Source organism: Balaenoptera musculus, chromosome 6 (assembly GCF_009873245.2).
Source record: "Balaenoptera musculus isolate JJ_BM4_2016_0621 chromosome 6, mBalMus1.pri.v3, whole genome shotgun sequence".
NCBI classification, from domain to species: domain Eukaryota; kingdom Metazoa; phylum Chordata; class Mammalia; order Artiodactyla; family Balaenopteridae; genus Balaenoptera; species Balaenoptera musculus.
In genome coordinates this window covers 75023882-75047981 of record NC_045790.1, presented here as the reverse complement: position 1 = coordinate 75047981, position 24100 = coordinate 75023882, and the positions used below count along the sequence as shown (strand labels likewise).

Genomic DNA, 24100 nt, shown 5'->3' with positions numbered 1-24100 from the left:
TTCTAATCTATAAAAGATGGTAATGTATCGTGCCCAAGTAGGATTTATCCTAGAAATGCAAGGTTGCCTTAGCATTCAAAATCAATGTATTTCATCATATTAACATACGAAAAAAGAAAAACCATATCTTTATAATGTAGAAAAAGCATTTGAAAAACTTCAACACATTCATGATTTAAAACTCTCAATTAATTAGGAATTAAAGGAATCATCCTCAATCTAATAAAGGGCATTTATGAAAGAACATATATCTGACATCATATTTTATGGTGAAATAAACAGCAATTTCCTCCTAAGACTGGGAACAAGAAAAAGATGTCTACTCACCACTTCTAGTCAACATTGTCCCAGATGTTTAGTCTGTGCAACAAGGCAATAAAAAGAAAAGACCCCCACCCTCCACACACCTCGTGCTGCAAGTCCCAGTGTTACCAAATCAGGTCTGGATGCTTGATGCTCAGAAATCAATACTCAAGAGAGACAAATGTTGGTAGAAAGGAAAGTTGATTTTAATCAGAATGCTGGGGAGATAGTGGACTCCCCAAAAACCACCTCCCAAGATTCTGCTCAGCCATGAGAAGTTTTTAAAGGTAAAAGGTAAGTAATCTCAGTTAATCATTGAGATAGGAGGTCAGAGTCATCGCCATCCCCCACTGCATGCAGGCTTGTCATGCAGGCTTGTTGACTTCTTGTGATCTTTCTTTCAATACCATATTGTTCACACAGTTTGTTCACGAGATTACTGAAGGGGAAGCTAGGGAAGAGATCGGGTCATCTGTTAATTACTTACTCTTTATTTCTGCTTCTTTGATTTATGGAAAGAACCAACAGATTAGGCAAGGTATTATGTGATCAAAAGATTTGAAAGTGTGCTAGGGCCAGAGCTGAGTAGAGCATGGGGGCAACTGGTTTAAGGTTAGTGACAAGACAAAAGAGGCCTCCTGCAGAGAGCTCTTTCCTACAAGGAGCTTTTTCCTGCCAAAAGCTGCTTACAAATCCCCACTTGTCAGAACATCATTCCATTTTTATTGGATTATGGTCAAAGGTCTGTCTTCTGTAACTTCATGCTGACATAGGGCACCATATTCTTAGACTGGAAGATGTTGACATGGGTCTGTAGCATCTCTTTGCTGACAACTGTAGTTGCCCATTTACATATATGGGCAGAACAAGCTACAATTATTTTTATGCCCACAAAGATATAGATTATTATAAGCAACAGTGTTAATCCCATTCTCTTAAGGCCAAGTTCTTGAAACTGTGCTAGCCATAGATCTAGTACTTTTTTATAAACAAGAGGCAGGGGATATGGAGGGGACTTTGTCCTTGGCAGGGGATGGGGGTGGGTGCAGGGTTCTGCTCATTTCCACCAGCGCGTGCTGTGCACCGGCAGGAGCTAGGTTTGAGGCAACTAGGCTGCACCTAAGGGTCTGGGCAAGCAGGCAGTTAAGGGCCATGGCCTTGCTGGCTCCAAAAGAGGCACAGAGACCCAGACACAGGAAGGGAGAATGCATGTGTCAGTGGAGACAGAGATTGGAGTTATGCAGCTGTAAGCCAAGGAACACCAAGGATGGAGAGCCACCACCAGAAGCTGAGAGAAAGACATGGAAAAGATTCTCCCCTAGAGCCTTCAGAGACTGCATGGCCCTGCTGACATCTTGATTTCAGACTTCTAGCCACCAGAACTGGAAGAATAATTCCTATTATTTTAAGCCACCCAGTTTGTGGTACTTTGCTACTGCAGCCCTTGGAAATGAATATACAGACCTTCAAAAGTGGCCCTGAGACAACTGACTTTTCCATTTGCAAAAAAAAAATGAAAGTAGATCATTAATTTATACCATTAAAAAAAATTCCAGATAGATTAAAAATATAAACACGAAAAGCAAAACTTCAGCCGTTTGGAAGAATATCTTTGCAACCTCAGTCTAGAAAAGAGTTTCTTAAACAAAAAGCAAAAAAGACCTAAGGAAAGATTGATATATTTGCATCAAAACTTAAAACTTCTATACAGTAAATATAGCATAAATAAAATTAAAAGATATGCCACAGTCTAGGAGAAAGTATTTGTAACCTAATGTAGTCAACAAATAAATATACAAGTTATATAAACAAATCCTGGAAATGAAAGAACAGGTGATCCAATTAAATACATATTTATCTCCAAGCTCATGGTATTGTTGCCTATATTTCAATTATCTGAATGCTCTAGCATATGTTATTTTTCTATCTCTAAAATATAGAGACTCTTTTGAAAAACATAATTACAATACCGGAGAAACTAATAACCCCTGAATATCATGAAATATCTGTGGTCGTAGATACCACAGTCAACAGATGCCACAGCCAATGATGGATACATAAACCTACACATGTGATAAAATTGCACAGAACTAAACACACATACTCAAAAGTGAGTAGAAATAAAATTGAGAAACTCTGAACTAATTGGTGGATTATATCAATAATATCATTATCCTGGCTGATATCTGTACTATATTTTTACAAGATGTTACCACTGGGGGAAACTGGGTACAGGGTACAAGGGGTCTCTCTGTATTACTTCTTACAACTGCATCTTACAATCTACAATTATCTCAATAAAAATTTCAATTAAAACAAAAAAATACACAGGTATTAAGTATGGGACAACTTATACATTTCATATTCATATTAAAATTATGAAATAAAAACTTTGAGTTATTAAGCAAATATATATATACTTCCTACTATAATGTTGTGTTCCAGGAAGCAAACCTATCATGAAAAGTTTCTCTATATAGCATACTTATACATATTCTGCAAAAGAAAAGGTCTCCTTTTTAAACATTTTTTGACACTGTAACATCTTCAAGATATTAATAAAGTTATCAAATATTAATTATTTGCTACTCAATGAAATATCACTTCTAGGCAAAAGATTTCTCATATATATTGGGTCCCCCACCTCAGCCCCAGGTTGTCTCTGCTATGCAGTGAGTCCTAAAAGAGGGTGAAGGTTTCAGGATGTTGACAGGGGTTTCTTCTTAGTGCTGTTTCTCTGCTGTTTAGTGAAGTTGAGATGCTGGTGGAAGGTTCCATTACACCTGTAGTGTTTCTCCCTAGTGTGTTCTCTGATGTGTTATGAGGAATGACTCTGATAGAAGGTTTTCCCACATTGGTTACATTCATAGGGTTTCTCCCCTGTGTGGGTGCTCTGATGTACTGTGAGGGATGACTTATGGTAGAAAGTTTTCCCACACTCATTACATTTATAAGCCTTCTCCCCTGTGTGTGTTTTCTGATGCTCTCTCAGTTTCGACTTCACAGAGAAGGATTTTCCACATTTGTGACATCCATAGGGTTTCACTCCTGTGTAAGTCCTCTGATGATTAATGAAGTTTGGCTTCTGGGAGAAAGTTTTCCCACATTCCTTACATTCATAGGGTTTCTCCCCAGTATGTATTCTCTTATGTACTGTGAGAGCTGACCTATCACTGAAGGTTTTCTGACATTCATTACACGGAGATTTGACTTCTCACAGAAATTTTTTCCACATTCATTACATTCATAGGGTTTCTCCCCTGTGTGTGTTCTCTGATGTACTGTGAGGCCTGACCTATACCCAAAGGTTTTCCCACAGTTGGTGCATTCATAGGGTTTCTCCCCTCTGTGTATCCTCTGATGTAGGATGAGAGATGATTTATGGCTGAAGGTTTTCCCACATTCACTATACTCATAGAGTTTTTCTCTTATATCTGTTGTCTGATATGTAGGAAGCTTTGGCTTCTTGCAAAATGCAGTAGCACACTGATTAACTTTATAGGCTTTTTTCCCTACATGTGTTTCTTGATGCTGAATGAAATTTGGCTTCTTGCAGAATACTTCCCAATCTTCATAACAGTCAAAGGTTTTCTCTCCTTTATAAATTCGCTGAAGGAGTGACTTCTTGCTGAAACTATTCTCACTTTCAACACACTCATATTATCTCTTCCCCATGATAACTCCATGGTGCTTATTTAAAGTTGACTTCTCACGAACAGACCACCTCCCACAGTCATTCAATTCATAGTGATTCTCCCTTATATGAGTTCCCTGATGAACACTGAATGTTGGTCTATCAGAAAAGGCTTTGACATGTTCATTACATCCATAGGGCTTCTCCCATGAGCTTGCTCTCTTATGGGTAATGAAAGTTGCCCCCTCATTGAAGGCTTTCCCACATTCAGTATATTCAAAAGAAAGCTTCAGAGTTTGAGTATCTTGATGCTGAAATAAGTCCTCATTTTGACTCATGGCTTTTCCAGTTCTATCATATGCTAAAGATTTCTCTCTAGAATGAGAATTCTTGTGCTTTGTACAGAGGAGTAATTTCCCATGTGTATTAAACTCATCAAGATGCCTTACAAAGGAGTGTCTATTACTAATGATTAATTCTGAAAGAGAATCCAAATTCATTCCATATGAGTCATATTTACGAGGTATTTTTCTTCATAAAATAAAGTTTGTATCCAGAGAAAATGTTTTTCCTAATACACTATTTCTCTCTTTAGTCGGTGTTTTGTTGTTGACAAAACCAACTTTCCACCAATGCTGGTCTTCCGTTTCCTGGCTCTTCTCCATCAGGTCAACTATGAAGAAGTCTGGGTGGCTCTGACTTTGGGACTCTTCCTCTCACATCCATGGCTCTTCTCCTTGCTGCAATTTGAAAATCACCTCTGGTTTGGTAACACAGTACCCCACTGAGATGAGGTGGCTGTAGTTCTCCAGCATCACGTCCCTGTACAGGGTTCTCTGAGCAGGGTCCAGGTGCTGCCACTCCTCCTGAGTGAAGCCCATGGTCACATCCTCAAATGACACTGGCCCCTGAGATCTGTTCATTTTCTGTGGATCGAGGAAACATGTAGAGAACTACAAAGTTTGGGCTCTCCTGAAACCTGGCTCAAACCTCAGGTTCTCACAGTCTGACGGGTGGCTTGCGGAGCACGAGGATCACATGGTGCAATCAGCTACGCAAATCTAGCGTCTGCTCTTTCTTGGCCTTGATCCTCCTCTGTTCTGCAGCCCTGGTGGGAGGGCTCCACTCAGATGAGCCATCTTCCCGGTGGGATTCCTCTTTATCTCACAAGATCGGCTTTGTTCCTAGGAACCAGGACCGGAACTTCACAGCGATGTCCTTTGGCTCAGTGCAGGGACGGGCACAACGCCAGATTTAGGCGCAACTGCTTTTTAGGGAGGAAGCAGATGTGGATGTGCCTCCTAGCGCCGCCTCCCGCCGGCTCTCCGGTCTCGAGGCACTCGCTAGCCGCTCTGATCACTTTCCTGACCTGATACAGTGGAAGGGCGAGGACTCCCTGCCATCCTCACAGAGTGCGCGGCGGCCTCAGGACAGTGGCTGGCAACACCACAGCGGCCTCTCTGGGGACTCGCAGGCGCCGTAAGTGCACGAGGGCCAGTCTCGAACAAGCCACGGCAGCAGCTGCCGCTGGCCGGGATAGGGGCCTGAACCCCGCCCCGACTCCAGCTCGGCCGCCCTTCGCACCGGCCAAGCCCCAACCGCGCTCCAGTGCCTGCCGCAGCCCCTATATATTTTAAAAGTGACGCCTCAAACAAAACTCAAGACACTTTCAGTGTAAAGGGATAAGCAAAAAGTACTATATAAAACCTATCCAAAAGACATAATACCGGACAAAGGACTAAGGAAATAAGCACTTTTATGGATAAAGCCATGACATAATGATTAAAAAACAAAGTCCTCTGTCCAAAAGTACTCTGACCTTTTGATCATTCTAAGGCACTGGCAAAAGTTTGTCCAGACACGCTTTTGGCTTTCTCTTCAGAGAACACTTTCCTTAGGGTGAATATCCTCATGTTAGCATCTTTTTCAGCCTGCAACAGACTGAGAATGTCTCAAATCATGAAGTCCTGGTGTCTTTTTGATTAACAGTTCTTCCTCGATATAACTCATTCCTCTTGCATTTTATTATAAGCAATAAGAAGAAACTAGGCCACACTTTCAACCCTTTGCTTGGAAATCACAGGCTAAATATCCAGCTTCATCATTTACAAGCTTTGCTTTTCACATAACTGCAGGACACAATTCAGCTAACTTTCTACCATTTTCTTCCAATTTCCAATAACATGCTCATTTCATTTTCATCTGAATCCCCACTGGCAGAGCCTTTCATGTCATATTTCTATAAAGTCTGTTCATGAGGACTTAGGTTTTCTCTAAAACAATAAATGTTTTCTCTACCATGCTCTTCACTTCTTTCTGAGCCCTCAGTAACACAGTGGTTAACATCCATATTTCCACTAGCAGTCTCTTTAAGGCTATCTGGGCTTGTTCTATCGGGCTCCTCAAAATTCTTTCCTCCGCTGCTCACTGTCTAATTCCAAAGGAACTTTCACATTTTAAGGTCACATTATAAGGTTTCACATTCCAGATACCAAAAGGGCAAATTTCTATTGCTGCTATAAGAAATTTCCACAAATTTAGTAACTTAAAATAATACATATGTATTACCTTACAATTTGGGAGGGGTCAAAAGTCTGAAGTGTGTTTCAATGAGCTAAAACCCAGGTGTCAGCAGAGCTGCATTCCTTGTAGAGGTTCTAGGGGAGAATCCATTTCCTTGCTTTCTCCAGCTTCTAGAGACCATCAACCTTCCTTGGCTTGTAGCCTCCTTCCATCTTCAAAGCCAATGGTCAGTTAACTCTTTCTCATACTGCATCACGCTGACACTTTTAAGAATCCTGCTGATTATACTGGGACCACCCAGATAATCCATGATAAAGCCCTTATTTTAAAGTCAGATGCCTAGACTCCTTAATTCCGTCTACAATCTTAATTGCCCCTTGTCATGCAACAAAACAAACTAACAGGTTCTAAGGATTAGGCAGCGGACCTCTTTGGAAGTGGAAGTGCCAGTATTCTGCCTACCAAAGACATGATGTAAGAATTTTTAAAATTAAGGGCATTTTTTTTTTTGAAAAAAACAGTAAAGTGAAGATACACACACAAACACAATCAAAAATGAAGAATGGACAAATCTCTGGATGTAGTACCAATTTTAAATGTACAAAAGACTATTTTTTTTAAGCCTACAAGATTCAAATGAACATTACAACCAGCCTTCTGAAACCAGATCATTCTCCTCTAATGCAAAGTTCAAGGAAAACCAAATAGAGGAACAGGTTTTCAACTCATTTTATGACACTATTAAACTGTTAATACTATTATCTGACAAGAACACTATGAGAAAGGACCACAGCAGACAAATTTCAAATAATATATTAATTTAAATTTTAAGTAAATTGTAATTAAATTTAAATAAATTTAAAATAAATAAATCACAGACAAAATTTTATAAGGCCATCAATGCATAACAAACAATAGTAACAATCATAACCAATTTGAGCTTTTTCCCTGGAAGTCAAGTAATTTTCAAGGAGTTCAAGGATGGTTTTACCCTGAGAACTATCAGTATAATCTGCTACATTAATAAATTAAAGGAAGAACAACATATCATCATCTCAATAGAAGCAGAAAATGTAATGCAGGGAGTAAATTGAATTTTCTTAACTACTATTCTTAACCAATAAAAGTTATCATCCGAAAACTTACAGTAAATTTCATACTCAAATGTAAAATATTAGAAACTTTCAAGTCCAGTTAAAAACCATGAATGCAAGATCTTACTACTTCTATCCAGCAATGTACTGAAAATTTTAGCCGGAAAAACAAAACAAGAAAAAGAAGTAAAATACATAAAGATTTTGGAGTATGGCAAGCATTGTTGGTTGCTGACCCAATAGCTCTTCCTCTGCCTTCTATGCTGCTAGAGTTTGCTTCCCTCTAGAGAGGCAAAAAGCACCATACATGTATTTTTCCAGCATCTCTTGAAGTTAGAGAACATTTGCTGAGAGATTCCCTGGAAGGATCACTGCCTTCATTTCTGTCCTTTCAATTACTATTCAAACAACATTTCTCAGGCTTAGTGTTCTTCCAACTTTCTGGAGCAATTAGCATTGTTAAACACTCTTTGGGCCACTATGATATTGATCTAACTTGTTATGCATCTCTTACCTCACTACCACTCTCCCCATTCTGCCTCATTTTTTCCCTCTATCATAAAAAGAGTTTTCCAAAAGGTTCCCAAATCCAGCCTTTGGATGTCTTTCCTTCACCAGTGTCTCAGCTGTATGCACCAGAACGCTTATCCCCTATCACCTTTGTTGACATAACTTTCACATTTGTATCTCCTGCTCTAACCTCACTACGAATGGCACACTTGCGTACTTGCCTTTCCATATCATGAGTGTTCTGCTGGTAACCTAGATTCAGCAAAGTTCATAATCTTACACTGAAGATCTGCTTCTTGACACTGTTTTTCTATGAATAAGTTACCTTAAGTCTTTGTATAAAAAGTCATTACTACTACACCATCATTTTTATAGCTACGCAGGCTCAAATCTTAGCTTTGTCCTAATATTCTCTTCCCTACATTCCACTGCCAAACTGATCGCCAAGTCTTAATGCAACCATGAAATGGTTCTACCAAGGCAAAATGGTGTTTTCCTGTTTAAATTTCCATGGACATTTCATAACTTAAACCTTCAATATTACTTACTGGGGTAGCTAGTGTCCAAAGATGGTCCCAAATGAACCACATCATCTGATATTCCTTACTATATACTCCCCTCCCACATTGAAACTAAGCTCGCTGGCTTTGGGACACATATTAACCAACAGAATATGGCAGGGGTGCCAATTCCAGGACTAGATTTTAAGAGGACAGGCAGATTTCACTTCCTTTCTCTTGGAATCCTCACTTTTGGGAACACTGAATCACCATGTAATAACTCCTGCTTCCCTGAAGGCCAGTCCACACCTGGAGAAACCATAGGGAGAGGCCACATGAAGAGGGAGAGAGTACTAGCTATGGCAGCATCCTTGTCAAGATTATATATGACTTCAGCCCCAGCCAACTTCTGACTTCCATCATATGACACAGCAGAAAATCCACCCAGTCAACCCAGAGAATCATGAGGCGAAAATAAGTGGGGTTGCTCTCTTAAGCTATTAGAGGTAGTTTATTTCACAGTAGTAGATAATCCAAACACCAACCTAAATCTGTGTGAAAATAACATTAGTATACCTCAATGGTGTAAAGAACTGAAGCTGAGATTTGACCAGGGTGAGACTCAGCTTACTTATAACTGATTTACAGCATTTATTCTCTAAACATGCTATACTCTCCTATCTCTAAGTCTATGATCATGTGAGCCTCTGAGAGGAAGGTCTCCAAGCATGGACAGCCCTGTATGCTTATTAAAAACTTACCAATCCTTCAAGATCAGATTTTGTGATTCTCTTTTCCTATGAGCTCCCCTAAAGTTTTCAAAGGAATGTGGCTTTGTCCATCTCTTTTGAATCACCAAATTACTTTGCCTCTCATTTATGTGGTTTATTTAATTTTCTTTTGTCTTTTGCTTTTTGAGAATAGGTCTTTCTTGTCTACTGAATTAAAATGTACTTCTTCATCTGTGCCTCTCAACAATGCATTATAGAAATAATAGAATATTTGTTGAATGAGAGTTATAAATCCTCAATGTGCAGCTAATTTTTCAGGGCAAAATAGCAAAGACAAAGTAATTGGGAAAGAGTTCTGTTTGGACAATGCTAAGATCGGGGTGACTGAAATGCAGGGAGTGTCAGATAAATTTTTCAAGACTATTTTTGACATCATATTTTAAAAATTAGCCAATCATATTTAACAAATTTCCCTGGATATATTTCTCTAATATTATTTTCCATCACCATACTAAACCATCATAATACTCTGATTCCTAATATTCTAATATTTTGGTGTCCTGGCTCTCCAAACCCAGATAAGGCATGACAATCCTTTGTCTTTCTACCAGTCTCAATTTGTGTTTCAGAGAATACAGCTACAAAGCAAAGAATAAGCTATTTAATTTTTCTCTGTGTTTATTAATCATAAATATTAAAAACTAGAGTAAAATATAACATAAAAACTCATGCTTAATTACAAATAGGAATAGATGCTCATTTCTTAACACACAGGGAAAACAAAAAACCCAAAGACTTGAAGTACGGTATGAAATGCACCAAAAAGAATACCAGGGTAAAATAGTCTCAAATTTAAAATAGTAGCTAATAATAATTATTAGTGAGGGAAACTGCATTAGCATCGATAACACAGCTGTTGAAACCTCACAACACATAACAAGCTGTGTTGTTTCACAGCAGTCAGAATGAGTGGGAGCTTAATAAGTGCTATCCTTGGTAATAAATTAACATCATACTTTGAATATGCACAAAAATTGACCAACCCAAGCAAAAATATTTCTGCTTTCCCCCATGGAATTTTTCCTGGCAGTAAAATAAATGAAATCATCATTTAACTCTTCTCACCTGGCACCAGGGTCAGCTCTAGGTAAAATGCCGCTATAAGAAAGCCTCTGGCTTGTTGCTACTTAGAGCAACGTCGGCATCACCCCTGAGCTTGTTAGAAATGCAGAATCTCAGGGCTACCCAGAACTCCTGAGTCTAAACCTGCAGTTGAACAAGGTCCCCCAGGAAATTGGCTTGCATATTAAAGTTTGAAAAGCCCTTCTCCAGTTCATCTCACTTCTTGGTTTCCTCCTTTGATCCACTTCCCTACAGGGCGTTCTTCCCTGGATAAATCATTCTTTGTACCAGGCAAGTAGGCAAGTAGCTATTTTACAGGCAGAACAATATGTTCATAACCTGCCCTTGCTGTTACTTTCTTCTTCTAACATTGTACCCGTCAATGCCTTCCCTGAGTCATCAAGCGGGCTGGCCTGATTCAGGGCAAACCAAAAGATTTTCATCTCTCTGTGATGTTTCATCCCCTTTTCACTAGAGCACAGAGAAAAGAGAAGGCAACGTTGGCCGCTCTTACTCTTCCTTGCCAACTTCCCTCTTCCCTGCTGCCTTCAGAGATAGGGGCAATTAACACCCAGGGTGAGTTCAAAGAAAGCCCACTAGCATTTTCATCCATTTGCAAAATTATCACAGAATCTTCCCACTTTTAACAGAGACACGGTAGTAGCTTTAAACAAGCACTCTTCTATCCAGAGGTCTGAACTATTACAGATGTAGAAACTGTTGAATTTCTAGAGCAAAAGACAGTCTAATACCTATGTAATCAGAACACATATCACGAATTGTGCTTGATGACTTCAAGTTCATGTAAAATAAGATAGAGCTTAACTAGCAGTTATTTATTTTAATACCTCTGTAAGACTTTTTTTTTTTTTTCCTGAAAAGAAAATTAATATGCTTCTGATATGGAAGAGTGAGCTTTTAAGAAACCAGTCCTCTCACAAAGAACAGTCATCATCCCTGGCCAAAATGCAAAAAAAACCCAAAAAGCAAAACAACCCCCTCCACCCAAAACCTAATGGAAAGATCTAGAGGGATCTGGAAACTAATAAGCAGGCATATCTGGGGGGGGAGAGTTGAAATTTGGAGCAACTGTATAGAGTTCCTTGTTTTGTTGCAGCTTTACCCTGAGGTCAGCCACAGTTGAAGTGATGGTTAAAATTATGATTAAAAAAACTAATCATCTTTTAACCCAGAGGAATCAGAGAAAGGAGGCTGAGAGTAACAACAACTACTAGAGAGTGATAAAGGAACCCCAGAGTGGAAAGAGGCAGAGAAGGAAATCACTGGCTGACCCTGAATCAGGCTTGCACAGGGATGACTAAAAGCAACGAAGACCTGAGGCTTAAATAACTGAACTCAGAGCTGAACCACTGCCCACCACAGGTAGTGATGGTCAGCAATTTTCATCTATCTGAATTAACTGTCCGAACGAAACAAAACTATCAACATTTGTTGAAGCAATATAACAATCCAAATAATCCACAACACAACATTTATAATATCCAGTATATAACCCCAAAATTAGCTGACACACCAAGAGCCAGGAAAATGTAACTCGTTCTCAAAGGAAAAGACAATTGATAAATGCTAATGTTACGGAACCAGGTTTGTTTTGCCTGATGCACAGCAAGCCAAACACTGAGGCGCCAAGGTTTGCAGCAAAGAAAGGGTTTATTCACAAGGCAGCCAAGAGAGGAGATAGACGAACAAGTCTCAGACCCACCTCCCCGAAGACAAAGGGCTTGGGGTATTTATGGGATAAAGAATAAAGAAGTATAGCAATCTGAGGCCTTAGGAACGGTGATTACAAAAAGGTGCAGTAATTGTTCTGCACGAGTGTAGCTAAGCTACAGACCTCTGTAGGTTCAAAAAATGGAAGCACTTAGCATGATCTGAGGGTGGACTTTTGGCCTTCTGATGTCAAAAAGTCACCAAGCAGACACTCACACATGCCCAGCTGGAAAGTCAGTGGTCCTATCCAGTCTTAACTGGCTCAGTTTGAACTAGACACAGCTGACTCCAAGTTCCTATAAAACAATGCAGGCAAACATCTTATTGTTTAGGCTACATGCCACTTGGAGGACATGCAGGTCTTTTGTAGAGGACCTTGATTAGTTAAGGCCGTTGAAATGGATTTGACTAAGGATTACTCTCAGTTTCACTAACCCTGAGATGACCCAGACGCTGGACCCGTTAGACAAGGACGTTAGAGTCACTATTTTAACTATGATCAGTGAGGTTAAAAAAAAAAAAAACAAAAAACACTTCTGTTGAATGGAAAAATAGAAACAGCACATAAGTAGGAAAAATGAAAAAAAAATAAAGAACCAAAGGGAAACTTTAAACTAAAAATATAAAATCTCACATCAAAAATTCACTGGAGTATATAATAGCAGAATACAAGATGACGAAGGAAGACTTGATGATCTTAAAAACAGATCGATAGAAAATATTACATTTGGAGAAGAGAGAGAAAAAGCCCGGAAAAAAAGTAAAAAGAGCCTCAGAGATCTATGGGACATTTGCAAAAGGTCTTATATACAGCTGTTTATCCCAGAAGAGAAAATGGGGCAGAAGAGGTATTTGGGCACATAATGACTGAAAACTTCCCGATTTGGTGAAAGATATACATTTATAGATTAAAAAAACTTAGCAAACTTCAAATTGACTTAATTCCAAGAACACATACCTGGACATATCAAGTCAAATAAAGGAACGCTAAGAGAATTTGTTCTGACAAGACAATGTTGCAAAAAAAAAAAAAAAAAGTTTTTCAGACTGAAGAGAAATTATATCAGAGGGAAATTCAGATCTTCAGGAATGAATAAAAATCATCCAAAATGGCAATCAATGTTTAAACAAATGATTACAAAAGCATGGGTAATTATAAAAGACTTTTTCTCTCACAATTTATTTAAAATATATATGACTTTAAAGAAAAAATTGAGGAGTTAATAATGTATTCAAAGAGCTAGAACTAAGCAGTCCATAAAAAATTAGAATAGAATTCTATAAAATATTCATAGGAATGTAGGAAATGAAAACAAAGGATGAGAAATATAGATAACAAATTGAAAACAAATGTTAGTAGACTAAATTTTGCAATTAAAAGAAAGAGATTATCAGAATAGATATAAAAGCAAGATCTAACTGAATGCAAAGAAAATGTTTAGGTAAACACACAGAAAAATATATGATGCAAACAGGAAGTATATAAAGCTGACCTATATTTAATGCTTTTACATAAAATAAACTTTAAGGCAAACAGTATGATCAGAGATAAAGAGGTACATTGCATAACTATAAAATAAATGTATATATGCCTAAAAATCCTCAAAATATGTGAAGCAGCAATTCTGAGAGTACATAGCAGTGGTTCTCAGCAGAGGATTTTGACTATTTGTGGGGACATCATTATGACAATAATGATTACAAGGTACTATTAGCATTTAGTGGCCAGAGGCTCAAGATGTTGGACATTCTGCAGGCCGTGGAATGCTTCACACATGAAGAAAAGTTTCTTATCCAACATGACTTCCCAATTTCTTACCAGACATGTGGTAAAAACATTTTTTGAAGTTATCTAAGCCCAGAAATTAACCAATAAACACAAAGAATTTTCATACAGTGTTAATTTACCTTGAATTCTCCAACAATGCAACTCCCATGAAAGTCAAGGGATGACTATGCTTTCATTTGGTTTTTATTTTTATTTTCTGGAACTTACCGAGAGTTCTACATGGTTTCATGAACAAACGTCATGAACAGCAATGTCTCTTTCAGGATTTGAATCACCAACAAAACACATCTGCATTGGTTTGCATATGCAGCTGCCAGATTCATAATGATTCTGTTATAGGAGCTAGTGTCTATTTTAGCTGTCCTGACATATAATCATGCCCAAATATTAACACATAGAAGTAAATATAATTTTATTACAAACTACTTGCATTTCTTCATATATTATATGTAGGGAATTGTGTTAGATTTTTCAGATTATGAGTATAGATGAATTTAATTTCAGGACAGTGAAAGCAGAATGACAAATTAGGTTGTTGGATCTGATAGAGTAGATATCTACTGATCTAAAGGTAAGGCAAGTGCACAAATGATTATTAAAATATGAAACACTTCTAAAATGGAGGAATGTACAGAGCAAAGAAGTTGTATTAGTTTCCTAGTGCTACTACCATAAACTTAGTGGCTTAACATATAAGAAATTGATTCCTTTGTAGTTCTGGAGACCAGAAGTCTGAAATGGGTTTCACTGGCCTAAAATCAAAGTGTTGGCAAGGCTGCACTACCTCTAGAATCTCTAGGGAATAATTCACCTCTTTGCTTTTTCCATCTTCTAGTGGCTGCCTGTATTCCTTGGCTTGCGACCCCTTCCTCCATCTTTAAGGCACATCACTCACAATCTCTGTGTCTGTCGCTATGTAGCCTTCTCCCTCTGCCTCAAGGACACTTATGATTACATTCGAGGCCACTTGGATAATCCAGAATAACTTAATCACATCAGCAAAGTCACATCTGACATATAAAGTAAAATTCATAGATTCCAAGGATCAGGACCTGGATATCCTTGGAGGGCATTATTCAACCTCCCACAGAGGGAGGGGTATGTGAGAAGGCACACCCATGTCAACCTGGGTAGTTAAGGCCTCACAAAAGAGCAAGTGTTAGTACAAGGCCTGGACAGCATGTGGCTTGTTAAAAATTAATAATAACAAGAACAAAGTACAAGAGGGATTAGACAGGGTTTGGAATAGAAGGGTTTTTCCAGAGTGAAGAAAGCTAAGGGAAACATAAAGGGGTGGGGTGGAGGGGGCATGAGAAAGAATGCCATGTTTGAGGGAAGGGCAGTGAGCTCAATATCACTGCAGCTTAAGACAAAATGGACAGTGGAACGGCTCACATACAACTCTCTATGAGATACAAAACAAAATTTAGATTTTTTTCTCCTGTAGACAGTGGTGAGTTATTGAGGAATTCTAAGCAGGGCAATAATACAATCATATTAGAAAGAGCCCTTGGATGGAGGTCACTAGGCAGGGGGCAGGTAAGCATACAGGACAGGAGTATACTACAGATAATGAGGACCTGAATAATATCCTCTAAGAATGTCTTTTTTCTATTTCTATTTTCAAATAATCATCTTATTTACAACCCTGTGTCTTTTAATGACAGCCCATAAATTGTGGAGTTTTCTTTTTTTTTAAACTAATTATTTCAGAATTTTAATATGCTGTGGGTCACACCAGGTCACACCATCTCTGAAGACAGTCAAAGAGCAGTAACAGGCCAATTCTCAGAAACCTCTGGGAAAATAAAAATAAATTTCAATCTCGGAAAGATCCACACAGGTGAACCTTTGCCCTACTTGATGGGAAATCACCTATGAGAAACGTTAATTCCAGTCCTAAAAGCCCAAAATGGAGGGTATTTTTTATATTATTCAATTTTTAAGTGTTGTATTATCTTACTTCTCAGGAATTTTTCTTTTAAAAGAAAGAAAGAAAAGAAAATCTATATTACAGCATTCCCATTAACATCCAAGAAGTAAAATACGTCTGCATTTGAAAAATCCTCCAGAAAGCTTCTTTTCCTGTTCCCTTTGTGAGAAAATTAAGGTTAAAAGTCAGAAAATTTGTTCTTGGCAGACAAATTTTTCATTCATTCAACATGATTTTAAAAAGGACATTTCTGAGTCTAAAGTACAATTAAACTTCCTGAGGCCCTTTCTTCATCCATAAAGTTGGAATAGTAGAAATATTTCATATTCTCCTCAACCGGCCTAAAATTTTACCACTGGGCAGTAGTGGATCATGATTTAACATTCTCAATTGTTTTCCACTACCACTGGAATGTAATTTACTATAAATTAACAATATAGACTTCCTCACAAAACTCCTTCCTTCCTCCCTGTTTCCCTCCCTCCCTTCCTTCCTTCACTTTGTGGCCTTTCCCTCTAATTTATCTTTAATCTCACAAATAAAATTAAATTAAATATCAGTTACAGAGGAGGCAGTTTGGAATTAAATGTATTCACTATTTCTTTCAATCATGTAAAATCTATCATTGTTGGGGAGAGATCAAGATGGCAGAGTAGGAAGACACTGAGCTTACCTCCCTCCAGGAATACATCAAAGGTACATCTACATGTGGAGCAATTCTCACTGAAAACTCACTGGAGACTGGAAGAAATATTCTTATTCTTATACAACCAAGGCTGTAAGAAAGATACACAAAGAATCAAGTAGGAAGGGAAGAGAGGTGATGAGGTCAGGACCTGTAGCCCTGGGAGAGGACACAGAAGAAGAGGGGGATTACAGGGACAGAGCTATTCCCTTGTCGTAAGCGGTTAGAGCCACATATTGGGCACCCCAGCCCTGGAGTCTGACACCAGGAAGATGAGTCCCCTTAGCTGGTTAGAAAACCAGTGAAACTAAAAGGAGGGCTGTAAGAAACCTAGACTCTGCTGCTGAAGACCATACACACACTTGCTAGCTCTTGAAACATGGTGGAGAAAGCAGACTGAAACTGCCTGGGACTCTGGTCAGTTTCCCCTGACTGCTCCAGCACATGCCCCAGCCTGAACTGAGTGCCCACTCTGGCCCCGCTAGCTTTGTGCCACAGCTCCACACTAGGATGAGCTGCAGTTGAAGGAAGCTGGAGGGAGAACTCAGTTGTGAGGGATGGAACCAGCTCAGACCTGGAATGGCATGTGAGAAAGGCAGTGGAAGCCACTACTGGCACTTTACAGAGGCAGTGCATCAGAGGCAGTCCAGGACCCTGACTGGGGCTGGGGCCATCACAGCCTACACCCAGACCCACACCAAGCACCCTCTCCAGCCCCTATTGCTCCAGCACTGGGTGAGAATGCCAGTGCTGGGAGGGAGAGGTAAAAAAGCCAGATCGGACCCAACCCTCAGGGCTTCTGCTCCATCATCTTGGGACCCAACTCTGACCCCAAAAGGTTGGTGTTGCCACTGAACAGAGGAGAAGCCCTGGCTCACTCCTGGCTCTGGCCTTATCCCTGCCATCTCCAGCCCCACCTCCTACCAAGGTGAAAGCTGTCAGCACACCCTGGGGAAAGAAACAACAAGTTCTCACATTGGATCCAGCTCTCACACCAAAGTCACTGGGCACACACAGACTGTTTAGGGACACGCCCATACAAGGATACCCCTTCAAGACTGTAATAGATAACCATTCTACCTAATTTCATAGACAGAAAAATTTAAATAAAATGAGAAGACAGAGTAATTTGTTTCATTTGCAAGAACAAGAGAAAACCCCCCCAAAACAACTAACAAAACAGAAATAAATAATTTATCAGATAAAGTGTTTAAAACATTAGTAACAAGAATGCTAACAGTACTAGGGGAAAGACTAGATGAAACCAATAAGAATTTTAAAAAGGAACTAGAAAATATAAAAAAGAACCAGTCAGAAGTGAAAAATACAATAACAGAAATGAAAAGTACACTAGAAGAAATTAATAGCAGACTACATGATACAGAAGAATGCATAAGTGATCTGGAAGACAGAATAACGGAAATCATCCAATAAGTACAGCAAAAAGAAAAACAAATTTAAAAATGATAATAGTTTATGAGACCTCTGAGACAACATCATTATACCAACATTCATTATAGGGGTCCTAGAAGGATAAGGTGGGTGTAAAAAATGTATTTGATAAAACTATGGCTGAAAACGTTCTGAACCTGAAGAAGGAAACAGATATCCAGGTGCAGGAAGAACACAGGGTCCCAAACAAGATCAATCCAAACACACCCACACCAAGACACATCATAATTAAAATGGCAAAGGTTAAAGAGACAATTCTAAGGTCAGCAAGAGAATAATAAAGACTCATATACTAGGGAACCTCCAGAAGGCTATCAGTTGATTTTTCTGCAGAAACTTTGCAGACCAGAAGGGAGTGGCATGATATATTTAAAGTGCTGAAAGGGAGAAATCTGCAACCTAGGATACTCTACGTAGCATCACTATCATTTAGAATTGAAGGAGAGATAAAGAACTTCTCAGACAAGCAAAAAATAAAAGAGTTCATCAATACTAAACCTATTCTAAAAGAAACTTAAAGGGTCTTCTCTAAGTGGAAAGGAAAAGTCTGTTGTAAGAAGCATTTATATGAAAGGAAAAATCTCAATAGTAAAGGCAAATATATGCTAAAGGCTGAAAATCAACCACTTAAATAAACTAGTATGAAGATTAGAAGACAAAAACTATATCAACTATAACTAAAATAAAGAGCTAAGGGATATGCATGGAAATGTAAAATATGACCTCAAAAACACAAAATGTTGGGGAGGGGACTAAAAAATGCAGATCTTTTAGAATGTGAACTTTAATGACTACCAGTTTAAAACAAGTAGATATAGTTATAGGGCAATATGTATGAACTTTATGGAAATGACAAATCAAAAACCTACAATAGATACACAAAAACTAGAGAAAAGGAACACAAGCATAGCACTAAAGAAAACCATCAAACCACAAGGGAAGAAACTAAAAGAAGAAAAAAAACAGAGAAAAATTACAAAAACAACTAGAAAAAAAGTAACAAACTATAAATAAGCACATACCCATCAATTACCACTTTAAATGTTAATGGAAGTGATGTTCCAATCAAAAGACACAGGGTGGCTGACTGGATTAAAAAACAAGACCCACTTATACGCTGCTTACAAGAGACTCACCTGGGCTAAAGACACAGACTAAAAGTGAGAGGATGGAAAAAGATATTTCATGCAAATGCAAATGATAAGAAAGTGGGGGTAGCAATATTCATGTCAGACAAAATAGACTTTAAAACAAAGGCTATAAGAAAAGACAAAGAAGGACATTATATAATGATAAAGGGATCAATTTAAGAAGAGGATATAACATTCGTTAACATATATGCACCTAGTACAGGAGCACCTAAATATATAAAGCATATATTAACGGACATAAAGGGAGAAACTGACAATAATACAATAATCGTAAGGGACTTTAACACCCCACTTACATCAATAGACAGATCATCCAGACAGAAAATCAATAAGGCAATGGTGGTCTTAAGTGACCAAATAGATCAAGTGGACTTAATATATATTTACAGGACATTTTATACAGAAAGAGCAGAATACACATTCTTTTCAAGTACACATGTTCTCCAGGATAGATCACATGCCAGGCCACAAAACAAGTCTCAACAAATTTAAGAGGATAGAAATTATATCAAGCATGTTTTCAGACCACAACGGTATGAAACTAGAAATCAATTATAGGAAGAAAAATGGGAAAAACAAACACTTAGAGAATAAACAACATGCTACTAAACAACCAATGGGTAAATGAAGAAATTAAAGAGGAAATCAGAAAACACCTTGAAGCTATTGAAAATGAAAACCCAACTTTGCAAAATTTATGGGATGCAGCAAAAGGAGTTCTAGGAGGGAAGATTATAGCAATACAGGCCTACCTCAATAAACAAGAAAAATCTCAAACAACCTAACCTACCATATAAAGGAATTAGAAAAAGAACAACCAAAGCTCTAAGTCAGCAAAAGGAAGGAAATAATAAAAATCAGAGGAAATAAATAAGAGACCAAAAAAAACCCCTCAGATAAACAAAATAAGAAATTAAAGAGGAGAAATAAAAATCAATATTACAGAGATACCAAAAAAATCATAAGAGAATAATCTGAACAGTTATGTGCCAACAAATTAGACAACCTATGAAAAATGGACAAATTTCTAGAAACATACAACATTCCAAGACTGAATCAAGAAGAAATAGACAATCTGAACAGACCAATCACTAGTAGTAAAAATGAATTTATAATAAAGAAAACTCCCAGCAAACAGAAGTACAGGATTGGAGAGCTTCACAGGGGAATTCTATCAAACATATAAAGAAGAACTAATACCTATTCTCAAACTATTCCAAAAAATTGAGGTGTATGGAATATTCTCAAATTTGTTCTACGAGGCCACTATCACCCTGATACCAAAAACAGACAAAAACACTAAAAAAAAAAAAAAAAAAAGAGAAGAGGAAAAGAAAAGAAAATTACAGGTCAACATCTCTGATGAATATAGATGCAAAAATCCTCAACAAAATATTAGCAAACTGAATTCAACAATATATAAAAAGGATCATACATCTTGTTCAAGTGGGATTTATTCCAGGGATGCAAGGATGGTTCAATATCCACAAATCAATCAATGTGATATACCACATTTACAAAAGGAAGAATAAAAATCAAATGATCTTCTCAATAGATGCAGATGTTGACAAAATTCAATATCCATTCATGATAAAAACTCTCACCAAAATTGATATGGAGGAAACAAATCTCAACATAATAAAGACCATTTATGACAAACCAACAGCTAACATCAAACTCAATGGTGAAAAGCTGAAAGCTTTTCCTCTAAAATCAGAAACAAGACAAGGATGCCCACTCTTGCCACTTCTATTTAACCTAGTATTGGAAGTCCTAGCCACAGCAACGAAAAAAGAAAAAGAAACAAAAGGCATCCATATTGAAAGGAAAGAAGTAAAACTGTCATTTTTTGCAGATGACATGATACTCTATATAGAGAACCCTAAAGTCTCCACCAAAAAACACTAGATTTAGTAAATGAATTCAGTAAAGCTGTAGGATACAAGATTAATATACAGAAAGCTGTTGCTATTCTATACACTAATAATGAACTGACAGAAAGAGAAAGCAAGAAAACGATCCTGTTTAAAATTGCATCAAAAAAAAGTACCTGGGAATAAACTTAATCAAGGAATTGAAAGACCTGTACTCTGAAAACTATAAAACATTGATGAAAGACATTGAAGATGATACAAAGAAATGGAAAGATATCCTGTGTTCTTAGATTGAAAGAATTAATATTTTGAAAATGTCCACACTACCCAAAGCAATCTACAGATTTAATGGAATCTCTTTCAAAACACCCCTGACATTTTTCACAGAACTAGAACAAATAATTGTAAAATTTATATGAAACCACAAAAGATCCCAAATTGACAAAACAATCTTAAGAAAAAAGAACAAAGCTGGAGGAATCACACTCCCTGACTTCAGACTGTACTACAAGGCTACAGTAATCAAAACCACATGGTACTAGCACAAAAACAGACACATAGCTCAATGGAACAGAATAGAGAACCCAGAGCTAAACCCACATAGTAATGGTCAACTAATCTACAACAAAGGAGGCAAGAATATACAATGGAGAAAAGACAGTCTTTTCAACAAGTGGTGCTGGGGAAAATGGACAGCTACATGTAGAAGAATGAAATTGGAACATTTTTCTCACACCAAGTACAAAAATAAACTCAAAATGGATTAAAGACCTAAATATAGGACCTGAAACCATAATACTCCTAGAAGAGAACACAGGCAGAACTCCCTTTGACATAAACTGTAGCAATATTTTTTGTATCTGTCTCCTAAGGCAAAAGAAATACAAGCAAAAACAAACAAATAGGACCTAATTAAACTTAAAAACTTTTGCACAGCAAAGGAAACCATTGACAAAAGGAAAAGACAACCTATGGGATGGGAGAAAATATTTGCAAATAATATGCCCAAAAAGGGGTTAATATCCAAAATATGTAAAGAGCTCATACAGCTCAATATCAAAAAAACAAACAACCTGGGGACTTCCCTGGTAGTGCAGTGGTTAAGAATCCCCTTGCCAATGCTGGGGACACAGGTTCGAGCCCTGGTCCGGGAGGATCCCACATGCCATGGAGCAACTAAGCCCGTGCGCCACAACTACTGAGCCTGAGAGCCACAACTACTGAGCCTGCGTGCCACAACTACTGAAGCCCATGGTCTGCAACAAGAGAAGCCACCGCAATGAGAAACCCGCATACCACAATGAAGAGTAGCCCCCGCTCGTCACAACTAGAGAAAGCCTACGAGCAGCAAGAAAGACCCAATGCAGCCAAAAATAAATAAAATAAATTTAAAAAAAAACAAAAAAACAACACAATCAATAACTGGGCAAAACACCTGAATAGACAATTCTCCAAAGAAGACATACAGAGGGTGAATAGGCACATGAGAAGATGCTCAACATTACTAATTATCAAAGAAATGCAAATTAAAATCACAATGAGCGATCACCTCACACTTGTCAGGATGGCTGTCATCAAAAAGTCTACAAATAACAAAGGTTGGAGAGGATGTGGAGAAAAGGGATCCCTTGTATACTGTGGGTGGGAATGTAAACTGGTGCAGCCACTATGGAAAAGTGTGGACCCTCTGAAAAAAAATAAAAATAGAACTACCATATGATTCAGCAGTTCCACTCCTGGATCTATATCCAAAGAAAATGAAAACACAATTTGAAAAGATACATGTACCACCATTTTCATAGCAGCATTTACAATAGCCAAGATATGAAAGCAACCTAAGTGTCCATCAACCTAAGTGTCCATATGTCCAACAGACGAATGGATAAAGAAGATGTGATGTGATGTGATATGATGTGTGTGTGTGTGTGTGTGTGTGTGTGTGTATTACTCAGCCATAAAAAGAATGATATTCTGCCATATGCAACAATGTGGATGGACCTAGAGGGTATTATGCTTAGTGAAATAAGTCAGACAGAGAAAGACAAACACTGTATGTTATCACTTATATGTGGAATCTAAAAAATAAAACAATGAATAAAAATAAAACAGAAACAGACTCACAGATATAGAGAACAAAGTAGTGGTTACCAGTGGGGAGAAGGAAGGGGGAGGGGCAAGATGAGTTAGGGGATTAAGAGATACAAACTACTATGTATAACATAAATAAGCAACAAGAATATATTACATAACAAAGGGAAATACAGCCATTATTTTATAATAACTTTAAATGGAGTATAATCTAAAAATATTGAATCACTACACTGTACGTCTGAAACTAATATAATATTGTAAATCAACTATATGTCAATAAAGAAAATTATCACTGCTCAAGCATTCACTCTGCCTCACTCAATGAAGTTGAGATAGGAATGCAGCTGTAAGGCCACAGACCAATGGTTCTCAAAATGTAGTCCCTGGAATAACAGAACCATCGTCACCTGGGAACTTGATAAAAATGCAAATTCTTAGACTCACCCCATATTTACTGGATCAGAAATCAGTGATCTGTGTTTTAACAACCCCTCCAGATGATACTGATACACCCTAAAGTTTGATGAGCACTGTCATAGACAACACAAGAAGTCTTAGACTGTCATCTGCAAAATGAGGATAATAATAATGACAAATACACAGGACTATTGTCATGTTTAAATAGAATGATGTTCTGGAAAGCATAATAGGTGTTAAATACATATTTGTTCAGACAATGATAATTATGTACCTGCTGAGTGTAAGACACAGGTGTAGGAACTGAAAGAACATGAATCAGAAACAGACTTCAAGCAAGCTTTAGTTTGATCTGGGATTGGGGGAATGAGTACCATGCAGAACAATAATGGAAATATTAGAATAATGAAATATTGGAATAATGGAATAAGTGCCCTAATTAAGGTGCAGATAAAGTGCCCTGATGAATGTGCAGATAAAGGACTGGCACAGGAAGATCAGGATAGGAGGCTGTACCTCGAGAGAAACTATTATTTGAGGGAGGCTTCTAAGGGTTGGTA

At 37.9% G+C, this 24100-nt stretch overlaps 1 protein-coding gene across 1 annotated transcript; it reads right to left on the bottom strand.

Moving 5' to 3' along the window:
* Nucleotides 1–4653: 4653 nt before the first annotated feature.
* LOC118897150 (zinc finger protein 37A-like) lies at nucleotides 4654–4860 on the bottom strand. Its single transcript, XM_036856042.1, has one exon. It carries the CDS (start codon nucleotides 4858–4860, stop codon nucleotides 4654–4656), a length of 207 nt encoding a protein of 68 aa, XP_036711937.1.
* Between the last annotated feature and the right edge of the window lie 19240 nt (nucleotides 4861–24100).